The sequence below is a fragment of the Lagenorhynchus albirostris genome, chromosome 12, assembly GCF_949774975.1.
Source record: "Lagenorhynchus albirostris chromosome 12, mLagAlb1.1, whole genome shotgun sequence".
NCBI classification, from domain to species: domain Eukaryota; kingdom Metazoa; phylum Chordata; class Mammalia; order Artiodactyla; family Delphinidae; genus Lagenorhynchus; species Lagenorhynchus albirostris.
In genome coordinates this window covers 15,958,201-15,975,743 of record NC_083106.1, presented here as the reverse complement: position 1 = coordinate 15,975,743, position 17,543 = coordinate 15,958,201, and the positions used below count along the sequence as shown (strand labels likewise).

The window sequence follows — 17,543 nt, the reverse complement described above, 5'->3', positions numbered from 1 at the left end:
AGTGAAGCTCACATTGTCCAGAGATGGCAGGAACATATACCAATTTTTATGGTTTAATAAGGTTTCCCAAGCAATTCATCATTCATGCAACAAGATTGATTGCTTATTTTCTTTCCTTATGAAATCTTAGGAAAATATTTTCACAAAATGTAATTGCAATATAAGAAAATGTGTTTGATTTATCTGAATGGTATTGTTTTTAATTTGCAGTTTGAGGAATTTAATGTTAACATTCATATGAATTGAAATCAGTTTTAGTTGTTGTATACATCAAAATGGATTTAACCTAACTCATGTTCCCTTCTAAAATATCTGTAACATGTCTATATTGGGATACCTTATGTATAGTCCAAACATGTCAGACTTTTTGGAGTAGAGGGGCTTATCCTTTCAAGGGGTCAAATTTGAATTAAATAGTAAGTAGGTTAATTGACTCTACTAGACCTTTTGAGCGGTTATAGGCAAAAATGCTGTCATTGGCCATATTAAAACCTCCCCCCCAAAAAATGAGTGACATTTGTATGCTTAAATGATTAAAATAATTTTCAAGTAAAAAATTTTGAAATTTTAAATGTTTAACTCACAATATTTTGTGTTATTTTGATCTTTGGGATTCTTGGCAGCCTCTCGTTTGTCACAGAAGTAGTCATTTGTTTTGTTTTCCCAAGGCTGTTTCAAGGTTAATCGACTAACCTGGGTGGGTCCTCATATTTACTAATATGTATTGCAGCTCTTTTGGTACATCAGAAGGCCAGAATGGAACGACTTCAAAGAGAACTTGAGATTCAAAAGAAAAAGCTGGATAAACTAAAATCTGAGGTCAATGAAATGGAAAATAATCTAACTCGAAGGCGTCTGAAAAGATCAAATTCCATATCCCAAATACCTTCAGTAAGTCTTTCTTTCTCTAACTGTTGTGACTGCTATGCTTGAACATGAGAATAGGCAATCTGTCATAAGTATAAAAGCTTGATCTTGTTTTCTAGAAATGCTCTTAATTCATACTTCTTTCTCTGTCCTTACCTCCCCCTGCAAAATTTCACTCTTTCTAAGCTAATAACACAAGAGTTCAATGTAGATCCTTCTCACATGGAATTATTTTTCAGCTCGAAGAAATGCAGCAATTGAGAAGTTGTAATAGACAACTCCAGATTGACATTGACTGCTTAACCAAAGAAATTGATCTTTTTCAAGCCAGAGGTAAAGTTCAATGCATACTCAGCTGAAATTCATTTTTACCAACTCTTTTCCCATGGCTAAAACCAGACTTATCAATTGTGATCTTACTGTTTCAGATTTGACTTTGGAGCATATAGTGCTACTTGGATTTTTGTTTTCACTCACTCTCCACTCCCCCCCAAAGTTGTATATTTGGTTGAGGAGTAATTTGATACATTGTATAGCCTTCAAATCCCCTTTAGTCATGTGTTAAGGGAAGACAGTGATTAGTATGTCTGGCTGTATTGTCAAAAGTATTGCTGTGATGTATTAGTATAATCTGGTACAATATTTAATAAGATTAAGATGTACGTACCTCATATACCTTTTTCCCTTTCAAGAATTATGCTTTTAAGAACATAATTTAAAAGGCATCGCCACCCTAATGGTACTTTCTTAATTGCTAAAATAGAGAAGAAAATAAAAATACGGCTTATATATTTTTAGGACAATGATAGTTTATTATACTTGAGCTATTCTTGACACGCAATAACTGCTTATTGTAAAACAAAAAAATGTTTACAATTCAGTTCCATAGACAACTAAAAGGAATATTTATAACTTAAACCTAATTCTGAAGTTTAGAAATAATAGAAATATATAGAATGGAAAAGACAGGAAAGGGAAGAAGCCAAAAAATAAGCCCTTAATCATACTTCTTAGTATGTGCCAAAATCCATTAAACTGAAAGATGATTTGTTTTATTTTAGTAAGTAAGCTGTTTATCTTGAAACATTCATTGAAAATGCCATAATTTAACTTTGGAGAGAAAAAGGAAGTTAGTGCCAGTCTAGAAACTATAATTCTTGAACTTGTTCCTTTTGTTTAAAATCTGAAGCATTTTATTACATTACTACAAGGTTTTTATACTTAACTTGAAGCCAAGCTATTTAGTTGCTTAAGACCATGTTAAAATTGTATTTTAAATTGTTAAATTTTAAGTTATCTTGTCACATAGAACAGGCGTCTAGTTCTAATTCTGTTACTATCTTACTGGCATTAATTTGACTTCTTCCCCAATTTACCACTTAGACCTCTGTTATGGGTACTATATTATACCTATCTCAGCTGTTTTTGAAACCCTGACATGTAATTTGACATTAGAGGTGCAAAAAGTATTTATTTCTTCTATTTATACTGTGATATTTTTTAGAAAAAAAATATTTGGTTTTTTTAACAATTTTTTTAATATTTTTGAGCTATAAGCATTGATATACTTACTTTTTATGTATTTCAGGACCACATTTTAATCCCAGCGCTATTCATAACTTTTATGACAATATTGGATTTGTAGGTCCTGTGCCACCAAAACCCAAAGGTTAGTGTGTCCAGTAAGCGTGAGAACTGTTGCATTTTGAAAAGCAAGGTTTTGGAAAACCTTCCACTCTAGAAGTGCTTCAAACTTCGGCATTCTTGGATGGATTCATTCGGAAGATATTTATTTTCACTTACATGCTGGGAATTGGAGGGGTGCAAAAATGTAATGTACTTAGCTCTTGAAAAGTAATATGCATGTCCTAAGGATTCATCATATACTCCCAAAATAGCAAATCTTGGCCAAAAAAAAAAAGATCACCAGGTGCGGAAACTTGCATTCTTTGAAATTTTAGACAAACGTTAAGGAAGACACCTTAGGAAAGTATATTTTTCATGAGTATTCTGTCCTATATAGTTTACGCATAGTTCTCTGTAATCAGAATACTCTGAATTTCAGACGAATGGTTTTTTAAAATAATTACCTATTATCATTTTTACATCACTGATATTCACAGACTGTATAGACACCAAACTAAGAAATGTCGGAACATTTGTGTGGGTTTTTTTACTCCAGGCATTAAAAAACATATAAAATGGGAATAAGAAAGAAACAAGTATGTTACTAGTTTTTTAGTTGGTTACAAGAATTTTCATAGTCTCTTTCAGTATCCTGTGCTGTCCACTCGTTTTTGTTCAAGTATAATTTAATTAGGCCTAGCTTTATCTTCATATTTTTTAATTTAAATGTCTTTAAACATTGTTAGCTGGAACGTAATGAACTCTTATTACAAAGGAGCAAAAGTGAGATTAGGGTATTTGGCATAGTACATGGGGAAGCCAGTGTTCAGACATTGGATGCTATTTGGATGTTAATTGAATAAAGGAATAAAGAAAACAGTGGTATAGCCTAGCTTCCTAAAATAAGCAAAGTGGGTATTTTAGCCTCTAAATGAGTTGCCTTAATACACTCTTTCTTACTGTCTTTCAAAAACTAAAATTTTCATATAAAAAGATCCTGTTTTGTTTCAACATAATCCAGTACTTATGTGTTGAGATTAGGAGGGAGGTGGAATATAGATGAAGTAAGATTTGTCTTGAGAGTTGTAGAAGCAGGATAAGTGCCTGAGGGTTTATTTCACAGTTCTCCCATGATAAAAAGTTCGAAAAGAAAAACTCCAGTACTTAAAAACCTTTGCACAAAAGATAGAAGCTTGTGTACTGGCTACTTTGGGAGAAATAAAGAATCAGTCATTTTTGCCTTAAAGCTAAAATAGGAAGTTACTAGTTTCACTTATAGAGGTTTACTTAGTTCTTGAAATCAGTTATACTTCACAATGCAGGGGTGTTTTTTGTTTGTTTTTTTAACATCTTTATTGGAGTATAATTGCTTTACAATGGTGTGTTAGTTTCTGCTGTATAACAAAGTGAATCAGCTATATATATATATATACATACATCCCCATATCTCCTCCCTCTTGTGTCTCCCTCCCACCCTCCCTATCCCACCCCTCTAGGTGGTCACAAAGCACAGAGCTGATCTCCCTGTGCTATGCAACTGCTTCCCACTAGCTATCTATTTTACATTTGGTAGTGTATATATGTCCATGCCACTCTCTCACTTTGCCCCAGCTTACCCTTTCCCCTCTCCGTGTCCTCAAGTCCATTCTCTACGTCTGCGCATCTTTATTCCTGTCCTGCCCCTAGGTTCTTCATAACCATTTTTCTTTTTTTTTTTAGATTCCATATATATGTGTTAGCATACGGTATTTGTTTTTCTCTTTCTGACTTAACTTCGTTCTGTATGACAGTCTCTAGGTCCATCCACCTCACTACAAATAACCCAATTTCGTTTCTTTATGGCTGAGTAATATTCCATTGTATATATGTGCCACATCTTTATCCATTCATCTGTCGATGAACACTTAAGTTGCTTCCATGTCCTGGCTATTGTAAATAGAGCTGCAGTGAACATTGTGGTACGTGACTCTTTTTGAATTACGGTTTTTTCAGGGTATAAGCCCAGTAGTGGGATTGCTGGGTTGGGTTGTATGGTAGTTCTATTTTTAGTTTTTTGAGGAACCTCCATACTGTTCTCCATACTGGCTGTATCAATTTACATTCCCACCAACAGTGCAAGAGGGTTTCCTTTTCTCCACACCCTCTCCAGCATTTATTGTTTGTAGGTTTTTTGATGATGGCATTCTGACCAGTGTGAGGTGGTACCTCATTGTAGTTTTGATTTGCATTTCTCTAATGATTAGTGATGTTGAGCATCCTTTCATGTGTTTGTTGGCAATCTGTATATCTTCTTTGGAGAAATGTCTATTTAGGTCTTCTGCCCATTTTTGGATTGGGTTGTTTGTTTTTTTGATATTGAGGTGCATGAGCTGCTTGTATATTTTGGAGATTAATCCTTTGTCAGTTGCTTCATTTGCAAATATTTTCTCGCTTTCTGAGGGTTGTCTTTTTGTCTTGTTTATGTTTTCCTTTGCTGTGCAAAAGCTTTTAAGTTTCATTAGGTCCCATTTGTTTATTTTTGGTTTTATTTCCATTTCTCTAGGAGGTGGGTCAAAAAGGATCTTGCTGTGATTTATGTCATGGAGCGTTCTGCCTGTGTTTTCTTCTAAGAGTTTTATAGTGTCTGGCCTTACATTTAGGTCTTCAATCCATTTTGAGTTTATTTTTGTGTACGGTGTTAGGGAGTGTTCTAATTTCATTCTTTTACATGTACCTGTCCAGTTTTCCCGGCACCACTTATTGAAGAGGCTGTCTTTTCTCCATTGTATATCCTTGCCTCCTTTATCAAAGATAAGGTGACCATAGGTGCGTGGGTTTATCTCTGGGCTTTCTATCCTGTTCCATTGATCTATATTTCTCTTTTTGTGCCAGTACCATACTTTCTTGATTACTGTAGCTTTGTAGTATAGTCTGAAGTCAGGGAGCCTGATTCCTCCAGCTCCTTTTTTCTTTCTCAAGATTGCTTTGGCTATTCGGGGTCTTTTTTGTTTTCATACAAATTGTGAAATTTTTTGTTCTGGTTCTGTGAAAAATGCCATATGTAGTTTGATAGGGATTGCACTGAATCTGTAGACTGCTTTGGGTAGTATAGTCATTTTCACAGTGTTGATTCTTCCAGTCCAAGAACATGGTATAACTCTCCATCTGTTTGTATCATCTTTAGTTTCTTTCTTCAGTGTCTTAGATTTCTGCATACAGGTCTTTTGTCTCCTTAGGTAGGTTTATTCCTAGGTATTTTATTCTTTTTGTTGCAGTGGTAAATGGGAGTGTTTCCTTAATTTCTCTTTCAGATTTTTCATCATTAGTGTACAGAAATACAAGAGATTTCTGTGCGTTAATTTTGTATCCTGCTACTCTACCAAATTCATTGATTAGCTCTAGTATTTTTCTGGTAGCATCTTTAGGATTCTCTATGCATAGTATCATGTCATCTTCAAACAATGACAATTTTACTTCTTCTTTTCCGATTTGGATTCCTTTTATTTCTTTTTCTTCTCTGATTGCTGTGGCTAAAACTTCCAAAACTATGTTGAATAATAGTGGTGAGAGTGGGCAACCTTGTCTTGTTCCTGATCTTAGTGGAAATGGTTTCAGTTTTTCACCATTGAGAACGATGTTGGCTGTGGGTTTGTCATATATGGCCTTTATTATGTTGAGGTGAGTTCCCTCTCTCCCTACTTTCTGCAGGGTTTTTGTCATAAATGGGTGTTGAATTTTGTCAAAAGCATTTTCTGCATCTATTGAGATGATCATATGGTTTTTCTCCTTTAATTTGTTAATATCGTTTATCACATTGATTGATTTGTGTATATTGAAGAATCCTTGCATTCCTGGGATTAACCCCACTTGATCATGGTGTATGATCCTTTTAATGTGCTGTTGGATTCTGTTTGCCAGTATTTTGTTGAGGATTTTTGCATCTATGCTCATCAGTTATACTGGCCTGTAGTTTTCATATTTTTGTGGCATCTTTGTCTGGTTTTGGTAGCAGGCTGATGGTGGCCTCGTGGAATGAGTTTGGGAGTGTTCCTCCCTCTGCTATATTTTGGAAGTGTTTGAGAAGGATAGGTGTTAACTCTTCTCTAAATGTTTGATAGAATTCGCCTGTGAAGCCATCTGGTCCTGGGCTTTTGTTGGAAGATTTTTAATCATAGTCTCAATTTCAGTGCCTGTGATTGGTCTGTTTATATTTTCTGTTTCTTCCTGGTTCGGTCTTGGAAGGTTTTGCTTTCCTAAGAATTTGTCCATTTCTTCCAGGTTGTCCATTTTATTGGCGTATAGCTGCTTGTAGTAATCTCTCATGCTCCTTTGTGTTTCTGCATTGTCAGTTATTACTTCTCCTTTTTCATTTCTAATTCTGTTGATTTGAGTCTTCTCCCTTTTTTTCTTGATATGTCTGGCTAATGGTTTATCAATTTTGTTTATCTTCTCAAAGAACCAGCTTTTAGTTTTATTGATCTTTGCTATCGTTTCCTTCATTTCTTTTTCATTTATTTCTGATCTGATCTTTATGATTTCTTTCCTTCTACTTACTAACTTTGGGGGTTTTTTGTTCTTTCTCTAATTGCTTTAGGTGTAAGTTTAGGTTCTTTATTTGAGATGTTTCTTGTTTCTTGAAGTAGCATTGCATTGCTCTAAACTTCCCTCTTAGAACTGCTTTTGCTGCATCCCATAGGTTTTGGGTCATCATGTTTTCATTGTCATTTGTTCCTAGGTATTTTTTGGTTTCTTCTTTGATTTCTTCAGTGATCTCTTGGTTATTTAGTAGTGTATTGTTTAGCCTCCATGTGTTTGTATTTTTTACAGATTTTTTCCTGTAATTGATACCTAGTCTCATAGTGTTGAGGTCGGAAGAGATATTTGATACGATTTCAATTTTCTTAAATTCACCAAGGCTTGATTTGTGACCCAAGATATGATCTATCCTGGAGAATATTCCATGAGCACTTGAGAAGAAAGTGTAATCTGCTGTTTTTGGATGGAATGTCCTATAAATATCAATTAAGTCCATCTTGTTTAATGTATCATTTAAAGCTTGTGTTTCCTTGTTTATTTTCATTTTGGATGATCTGTCCATCGGTGAAAGCGAGGTGTTAAAGTCCCCGACTATGATTGTGTTACTGTCGATTTCCTATTTTGTGGCTGTTAGCATTTGCCTTATGTATTAAGATGCTCCTATGTTGGGTGCATGAATATTTACAATTGTTATATCTTCTTCTTGGATTGATCCCTTGATCATTATGTAGTCTCCATTTTTGTCTTTTGTAATAGTCTTTATTTTAAAGTCTATTTTGTCTGATATGAGAATTGCTACTCCAGCTTTCTTTTGATTTCCATTTGCATGGAATATCTTTTTCCATCCCCTAATTTTCAGTCTGTATGTGTCCTTAGATCTGAAATGGGTCTCTTGTAGACAGCATATATATGGGTCTTGTTTTTGTATCCATTCAGCCAGTCTGTGTCTTTTGGTTGGAGCATTTAATCCATTTACATTTAAGGTAGTTAGCGATATGTTCCTATTACCATTTTCTTAATTCTTCTGGCTTTGTTATTTTAAGTCTTTTCCTTCTCTTGTGTTTCCTGCCTAGAGAAGTTCCTTTAGCATTTGTTGTAGAGCTGGTTTGGTGGTGCTGAATTCTCTTAGCTTTTGCTTATCTCTAAAGGTTTTAATTTCTCTGTGGAATCTGGGTGAGATCCTTGCTGGGTAGAGTAATCTTGGTTGTAGGTTTTCCCCTTTCATCGGTTTAAATATGTCCTGCCACTCCCTTCTGGCTTGCAGAGTTTCTGCTGAAAGAGCAGCTGTTATCCTTATGGGGATTCCCTTGTATGTTGTTACTTTTCACTGCTGCTTTTAGTATTTTTTCTTTGTTTTTAATTTTGATAGTTTGATTAATATGTGTCTTGGCATTTTTTCCTTGGATTATCCTGTATGGGACTGTCTGTGCTTCCTGGACTTGATTGACTATTTCCTTACCCATATTAGGGAAGTTTTCAACTATAATCTCTTCAGATATTTTCTCACTCCCTTTCTTTTTCTCTTCTGCTTCTGGGACCCCTATAATTCGAATGTTGGTGTGTTCAGTGTTGTCTCAGAGGTCTCTAAGACTTTCCTCAATTCTTTTCATTCTTTTTTCTTTATTCTGCTCTGTGGTAGTTATTTCCAGTATTTTATCTTCCAGGTCACTTATCCGTTCTTCTGCCTCAGTTATTCTGCTATTGATTCCTTCTAGAGAATTTTAAATTTCATTTATTGTGTTATATGTCATTGTTTGTTTCCTCTTTAGTTCTTCCAAGTCCTTGTTAAACATTTCTTGTATTTTCTCCATTCTATTTCCAAGATTTGGGATCATCTTTACTGTCATTACTGTGAATTCTTTTTCAGGTAGACTGCCTATTTCCTCCTCATTTGTTTGGTCTGGTGTGTTTTTATCTTGCTCCTTCATCTGCTGTGTGTTTCTCTGTCTTATCTTGCTTAATTTACTGTGTTTGGAGTCTCCTTTTCACAGGCTGCAGGTTAGTAATTCCCATGTTTTTGGTGTCTGACCCCAGTGGCTAAGGTTGGTTCAGTGGGTTGTGCAGGCTTCCTGGTGGAGGGGACTAGTGCCTGTGTTCTGGTGGATGAGGCTGGATCTTGCCTTTCTGGTGGGCAGGACCACGTCCAGTTGTGTGTTTTGGGGTGTCTGTGACCTTATTATGATTTTAGGCAGCCTGTCTGCTAATGGGTGGGGTTGTGTTCCTGTCTTGCTAGTTGTTTGGCATAGGGTGCCCAGCACTGTAGTTTGCTGGGTGAAGCACTGAGTGGAGCTGAGTCTTAGTGTTGAGATGGAGGTCACTGGGAGAGCTTTCGCTGTTTGATATTACGTGGGGCTGGGAAGCCTCTAGTGGTCCAGTGTCCTGAACTCAGCTCTCCCACCTCAGAGGCTCTGGCCTGACATCCGGCCAGAGCACCAAGACCCTGTCAGCACCTGATCTCTCTTCGGAAGACAGGGCTGGGCCTTGAGAGAGACAGAAGATGTGGAAGTGTGTGGGTGGTCTCTGCAGTCAGAAGTCCTGAGTTCCAGTGCTGACTTTCCTGCTAACGGGTCTTTAGCCTCTGTTTCTTTATCTGCTAGTGTTGGAGGGTCTCCTGCAGAGTCAGCGGTGGCTGTGGCTCACTATGGGGACAAGGACACTGGCAGCAGAAGTACTGGGAAGTTCTCCTTGACGTGAGCCCTCCCAGAGTCTGCCATTAGCTCCACCAAAGAGCCCCATCCCATGACTCTTTTTGAATTATGATTTTCTCAGGGTATATGCCCAGTAGTGGGATTGCTGGGTCGTATGGTAGTTCTATTTTTAGGTTTTTAAGGAACCTCCATACTGTTCTCTGTAGTGGCTGTATCAGTTTACATTTCCACCAACAGACAATGCAGGGTTTTTTATGGGTTTTTGTTCGTTTGTTTGTTTGCTTGCTTTTGCGGTATGCGGGCCTCTCACTGTTGTGGCCTCTCCCGTTGCGGAGCACAGGCTCCGGACGCGCAGGCTCAGCGGCCATGGCTCACGGGCCCAGCCGCTCCGCGGCATGTGGGATCTTCCCGGACCGGGGCACGAAACCATGTCCCCTGCCTCGGCAGGCGGACTCTCAACCACTGCGCCACCAGGGAAGCCCAATGCAGGGTTTTTTAACAGCTAAAATGAAGTGTGGCAATCACAAGTCATCCTGTGCCACCTAATTTCCTCTTTTTTCAATTCTGGTGGTTACTTAGTTTCCAAATACCACTCATAAATAAGAGTCATAATTCTAAGTACCAAAAGAGATCGTGCAGATGTAAGAAAACCATTGGAGATTTTTCCATTTAAAAAAAAATTTAGGTCCTCTATTGATACCTTAGATATTACTTAAATAATGAAGAAGATTCTGGCACTTAATAATAGATTGAAGTGTTAATATAGATTGAATAGCCTTCCTAAAAAACCTTTGTAGTTAAACAAAAAGGAAAGACAAGGTTTTACTGAAAATGTGCCAGGTAGGAATGATTTCTAACCTTGGTGAGACCAAAATTCTAGTAAGTAGACTGGATTATCCCCAGATTAAAACAGTTATGCTATAAAATGTTTCCCAGGTATGGAGTGTGAAATAATTGTAGATGGTAAAAAGTCAAACTTTTTTTTAACTGTATTTATTTTAATGTGTCTTAGAGGATACTAATTAGCACTGTCAGACCCTTGATTTTTCAGATATTTTTACTTAGGTAAACCTTAAATAGATATTTGTTTTAAAGTTATTCAATTTAAAGAAAATTACTGTATAAATAGTACTTCCATGCTGCCCATGCATGTGCCAGAAATTGTGGTGATGCCTAAAAAATTCTGACCAATGCTTAACGTGGGAATTTTGCAACAAAGTGTTTAATGCCAAACAGTAAAGTGCTGCTAACGGGGCACAAAGTACCAAACATAACTTAATGATTTTAAATTTGTTATAGAAACTTGATATTTTCATCTACTATATACAATAGTTTGTCTTTTAAAATAGCAGAAAAGGTATCATTTAGTTATCAACTCCATGGAGCAGGTAGAATTTTCAAATTAATATACATTATCTTAACATAGTTTGGAAACTACAAATTATAAACCTTGACTGGAGAGATCCAACAATGCATGCTCCTTTTACTTGAAACGTCTCCACAATAATTTGTAGGGATACTATTCTGAAATTATAATGGTACCTCCCTCCCCCAAAAAAGTAGTTTCATAAACGTAATTTCATCTTAGATACAACCATGGAGGAATATAATTATTCCTTATATTTAAGTTACCTCTGCACTTTCAAACATTCTAGAACATTGGCCTCATAAAGCTGCAGTGACTTTATTTTATAGGTAAGAAGGATTAGATGTAGAGGATACATGATTTATTATCTAAGATCACAGAGCAAAGAAATTAGGAGTTAGTAGCAGAGCCAGGAGTAGAACTCCATTCTCACAACTCTTAATCTTTAATCTAATAGTCTTTCTCGTGTTCCATAATAAATATGATTTTAAAATAAAGTGAGAAATAAAGTCTGGTAAAATTTTATACTGATTTACTCCTCCAAGGTCTATTGTCGATATTTAGTTAAATAAATAAGATTTTAGAAATTAGTTCATCTTTATATTTTATTTGTGTTGTTCAGATAGAGAACATTTAACAACTTCCATTCCTGGTAGAAAACAAAAATATAAATACTACTTCAGTGAGAAATGAAACTCAAACTTTAATCAGACATAAATGCACTAGCAGTATTACATTGTGGTTGGACACCTTTTCACCATATTAGGTGACATTATGGTAATCTTGGCTATTAGTTACCATATGAATTGACTTCCTTTTTCTCCTGCTATAAATTGGGGGAAATGATGCTCTTTTCCCCTTTGAGGAAACATTGAGGTGGTTATGTCATGTACGTGTTGCTGTTCCCCAGTGGAGAGGTGCCAGCCTGACAGAGACAGGTTGTAAGGATCAAGCGTGTGTGTCAGTTTCAGCTAGCTGCTTCACTTGTTTAACAAGCTGTTTCATGCTGTGCAGTACAAATAGTGTTTAAAGTTGCCAGTAATTTATGACTTTGCGATTTTTGCTTCCTTACAGATCAAAGGTCCACCATCAAAACACCAAAGACTCAAGACACAGAAGATGATGAGGGGGCTCAGTGGAATTGTACTGCCTGTACTTTTTTGAACCATCCAGCCTTAATCCGTTGTGAACAGTGTGAGATGCCAAGGCATTTCTGAGCCAAGAGGCCCTATATCTTCCCTAAAACCACATCTGAAGTTCAAGAAACTAGTCTGTCATCAGGGGAAAAGTTTCACTGCTACATAGGATTTTGTCAAATTGAAGGTGTGACAAGATGGTGTTGTGCTAATGTTAAATGTCAGCCCACAGAGCTAATAATACCTCAGTCTAATGTCATGGGCAGTTGAAATTCATCACATGAAGGTAATCTGCTGAAAGACTTGGTTGCCCACTGCCTAACCATGTACAGTGTTACCAGTAGCCCATTAAGTATAATTCTCAATATATTAATACCTAGGTGTTCCCAGTACCTTTTCCCCTCATGTCACTACTGAATTTTGACAGGAGGAAGGAACAGAACAATGGCTTTATTTTTTTTTTAAAGCTTGTGGTGAAACACTACAAACATGAAGAAAAGGAACAAGGTTTAACTATTTAAAAACTGTTTGCTGCCATATAGTGCCAATGGATAGGGGAAGAACTTCACAAATCTGTGGTACTCTTGGCTTTGTCTTTGTCTTCCCTGAAAACGTCTCCACTCTGTGAAGCCAGCATCTAGGGTCTAAAGATGAAAAGAAAAGCAGCATGCATTGTCTGTACAAACATGGAGTGAGATATCCCAAAGCCTTTCCTACTGTACAGATCTCTCGAGTCTGCTTTAAGTGATTTCTTTTCTTCCTTATTATTTTCTTGTATTTCTATATGTATAGTGTAATAGTCTTTTGTTAACTAATTTTCTTTTTTCCTTTTAGTGATTAAGCACGATCATGTCCCTTTTTAAGCCTTACCTGAGAGAAGCAATGCCTTAAAATAAAAAAAGCATTAATGAAATGAAACTATGCACAAAATAACTTTCCTCTACTTATTCTGTACTTTGCCCTCATGAGTGCCGATGTTCTGTGAAGACATACAGATGCTGCACAGTGAATTGCAGAAAATATTACAAGACTTACGTCTATAGGTCACACTATATACTGACTTTAGCAGTGGGTAACACAACACAGTGTTTTATCTTCCACAGGGAAGCTTAAAACAAAAGATATTTTTAACCCACTGACAGCAACAAGGTTAAGCTTGCTTTATCTGCCTCGTGTCCCACAGAACTCTCACAAGAGATTACTATTGGGAAAGTACAGTTTCAAAACCAGCAACAGCAGCAGTACCTACAGCCCTTTTTTCGGAGAGAAGTTTAAATGCTTTACTGTTGGGGCAATCCGTTTCTAAACCTGACTTGGTGGCAGTATCATGTATATTTATAAAACAAGGCTAGTCATATTTAGGACAACTGAAGAAGAGCTGGAAAAAAGAAAAACAAGCAAACTTGAACACTGAAGCAACCTCAAGCATCTCTTTATTTTGATGATATATTTTTATAAGGAAAATAAATATTCAGATGATCAGGAGTGTATATAACTAAATGAAATCAAGGAAAAGAAATAACAGTATGCATTTTAAAAAACAATTATGGAATTATATATCAGTGCTTAGAATGGGGCTAAGGGAAGTGCTGAAATGTAGCAAAAGATAGGAAGTAATGTAGACTGTCACCCACTGTAAATGTTTGCAAATGAATATTTTTGAATAAACAGGATTATTACAGGTGATTCTATATGAATGTCAAAGCCTTAACTTCCAGGCTTTGCATCTTGTATATGGGAAGAACTATGACAATCCTAGTTAATTAGACAAACTCAAAGCCCTTACATTTGATGCGTTTTGTTTTAAAAATAGGCCTTGTTTTTCAGCTTCATCTGCAGTTCTATGTGAAGATTGATAAATCAGTTTTTACTTGTTTTATTAATAAAACGTAATTTGGATATCTTGAGTTGATGGTTTTGTGATTTAGCTGGGTAAAAACTATCTTTGTAACAGATAAGTTATTTATAAAAATTAAAACACTTCTATTCTAACGTGGATTTTGTGACTTGTTTTTAAAGTCTGTGGGACAGGAGATAATTTATGCCCCAGCAGAACCTTTGATAGTTAATATAAACCAGAGAAAGCTCACTCTCTAGAGTCTTCTCATGACATCACGGCATTCCACTGCATTGCTTGGATTACTTGTATCAATTTCCGCAGGCTTCTTTTTAACTAATGAGTGAAAGCAATCATGTTTAAGCTAAGGCAGAAAAATGAATATTGCTTTTCTCGGAGTTTATTATAGCTTTTTCTTTTGTTTCTTTTGGGATTTTTAAATGCGATTTCTTGGGCCATTTAGCCTGAGTAGTCATTTAGTTAATATTTGCTCTCTCGTATTATGTGTAAGTGCTGAGGATGGTGGTGCTTCCCTTGAAGAGAACCTTTACATTGAGTTTTCAAAAAACTATGACTCAGTTTTTCTGAGCTTGAAAAGAGCAGAGTGGCCCTTGCTGACCTTGTTATGACATAACTTACAGAAAGCTCTGCCTTGCCCTGACTGGTCTTTTAAAACCTAGTAGGACATAAATATTCTTTGCCAGGGAATGTGAGGTCTGGATATGTTGGTGGTCTGGAGACTACCTTCAGGAATTATTGCACTAAAATAGAATTGCAGGTACTAAGAGCCTCAGTTGGAAATATGGACTTCGTTTCTCATTGCTGATCATCCTTGGGTGCTGACATGCTTTATATTGAAAGGGGAGGTGGGCAGTTAGCGGTTCATGTAAACTGGACTTCTCAGGAAAACTTTTATTTTTAACAAAATGTTGGCCAGTATCTACTATATAACTAGTATGTTATACAAAGATGCATGTTGTATTGAGAATTTTTGTGGAAAAAATATAAAAATTTATTTTTCTTTTAAAATTTCCATTTTTTTTAAATGACAAGCAGGGCCAAACTACAGTGTAATATTAATTGACTTTATATTGGAGAATTGAAATTGTACATAAACTCATATCTATGATAGCTCAAAACTATATTAGCTATTTAACTTATATTTTAATCAAAGCATGTATAAATAGCAAGGTTAACTGACATTTCATCAGTTTCCTCTATCCCGGTTTAATGTTGTTGGGAAATTATAGTGAACAATGATAAGTTTAAGTAAATGGTATGAGATATAATCGTCAGTCTGTGAGTAATTGAAGTTGACCGTGTTGCCTTAGGAAATAATATTAAATGGCATCAAACACCATTCCAGATTTGATATCTGCGTGCCAGGTATTCGCATAGTTTCCTATATAATATTACAAAATGCTTATATTTCTCCGTGACAAGTGAACGTATTTTTTTTTTGATTCTAGTTTTTAGAAGCTATAATTGTATCCATTTTACTTGAAGATGAAATGACTCAGGGCTGCATTTTAATTTTTATTGTTTCCATCTGAAAATATAATTAGGCAACTGAGAGAAAAGGCTTCCTCTAAAGAAAGTACAATTTTGTAGCTTTATATTTGTTAAATTGGATTTCCGCCCCCCCCCAATATGTAGTAGGCTGTTTGGTGTTTTTTTGTTGTTGTTCTTGTTGTTTTTTAAGGGAGTGTAGTTAGTCATTAAAAATGCTTGGTAATGCATTGTCTTTGCAACTATAAATTTCTTCCTGTATTACAAGTTCAAAAGTAGAATTGCCATGTTACAGTACAATAGCTCATTAATTTACCTAGTTATTTAAGAAGGTTATGAAAGCAGTTGCATTTTTAATACTGTGCCACCTTATTCCCCAGATAGACCCCTCAAATCTTAAGAGTCAGGACAGTTGGGATCCAATTCGGGCATCTCCCTAGATTTACTCTGTAACCCTGGGATAGTCCTTTGCTTTTCTTTCCTTGCCTTGTTAAAGGAAGATAATTATATTAACGTTAAACCCTCCTCACAGAGGTGTTGAGGGGCTTAAATGTGGAACTATCTGAGCCAACCTCTTTTCTCTCTAGGAACCGGATTATCCTAAAACTGGGTTATGTTTCTGTATGAATGGGTTTTGAGGCATTTTTCTCAACAGTATTAATGAACAGAATGGTAAGTTTACTATTTATTTCTCTGAATTGGTCTAGGGACATCTCAGTCGATCAGAATTTGGTATTTCAGTCACTGTAATTCTTTCCCTCTTTTAAAGTCAAAAGGTTGATTGCTTTGCAAAGGTTACAAAGCTGACCTGGAGATCAAGTGTGTTTATATTTCTCTTGCATGTCCAGCTCTCTAAAGAATGTACGTTTTATGATGGAGAATAGCAAATTATTTCTCTAGGAAAATAAACACTTTCTTCAAAGGACTTAGTCCAGTGTTTGCACATCTGCATATTTGTTTTAAGCCTAAAATTGACCCAAGGTCCACTTCATTCTAGCCTCTCTTTACAGATCCCCTTCTTTTACCTCTTTCTTTCCCGCCCCCCTCTTCTGAGGGCAGAAATACATCTTTCCTCTGATCCCAACTGCATTCGGCCGTCCATATCTGCAGGTTCTACATCTTCAGATTTAAGCAACCGCAGATCAAAAATACTCAGGAAGGGACTTCCCTGGTGGTCCAGTGGTTAAGAATCCTCCTTCCAAAGCCACGGTTCGATCCCTGATCTGGGAACTAAGATTCCCACATGCCGCAAGGCAACTAAGCCCACACGCTGCAGCTACTGAGCCCACGCACTCTGGAGCCCGTGTGCCACGACTAGGGAGAAACCCATGCACCGCAATGAGCCCACACACAGCAACGAAAGATCCCGCATGCCATAAGGAAGATCCTGTGTGCCGCAACTAAGACCCAACGCAGCCAAATAAATAAATAAATGTTGGGAAAAAAATACTCGGGAGAAAAAGATTCCAAAAACTTCCAAAAAGCAAAATTTGAATTTGCTGTGCACCAGCAGCTATTTACATTGTATTAGGTATTATAAGTAGTCTAGAGATCATTTAAAGCATAATAAATACTACATCTTTTTATATAAAGTACTTGAACATCCTTGGATTTTGAATATCTTGGGGACTGTCCTGGAACCAATCCCCCGTGAATACCAAAGGACGACTTACATAGTAGAACCATTACAACTTACCAATCTACATTCCAAAAATGCTTATTGATCCTCATAGCATAGTGAATAAATACTGTGGTATCTTCAACGTGGCAGTGCTTTCCAGAGAGTTTAAAAAGAAAAAAGTTGGGCTTCCCTGGTGGCGCAGTGGTTAAGAATCCGCCTGCCAATGCAGGAAACACGGGTTCGAGCCCTGGTCCAGGAAGATCCCACATGCCGCGGAACAACTAAGCCCGTGTGCCACAACTACTGAGCCTGCGCTCTAGAGCCCGCGAGCTACAACTACTGAAGCCTGCACGCCTAGAGCCCGTGCTCCACAACAAGAGAAGCCACCGCAATGAGAAGCCTGCACACTACAACGAAG

At 36.7% G+C, this 17,543-nt stretch overlaps 1 protein-coding gene across 4 annotated transcripts in view; it reads left to right on the top strand.

The window, feature by feature from the left end:
* Positions 1-14,154, top strand: part of TAB2 (TGF-beta activated kinase 1 (MAP3K7) binding protein 2) — an 86,569-nt gene extending 72,415 nt beyond the window's left edge. For 2 of the 4 annotated variants that reach the window (XM_060167922.1, XM_060167921.1), the window contains exons 4-7: positions 731-891; positions 1,107-1,200; positions 2,456-2,536; positions 12,097-14,154. In XM_060167922.1, coding sequence (XP_060023905.1) covers positions 731-891; positions 1,107-1,200; positions 2,456-2,536; positions 12,097-12,239 — 479 coding nt within the window. In that variant the 3' untranslated portion in view covers positions 12,240-14,154. Of the gene's footprint in view, positions 1-730; positions 892-1,106; positions 1,227-2,455; positions 2,537-12,096 lie in introns of those variants that run through there. The other 2 variants (XM_060167924.1, XM_060167923.1) reach the window with 2 other exon arrangements.
* Positions 14,155-17,543: the final 3,389 nt, after the last annotated feature.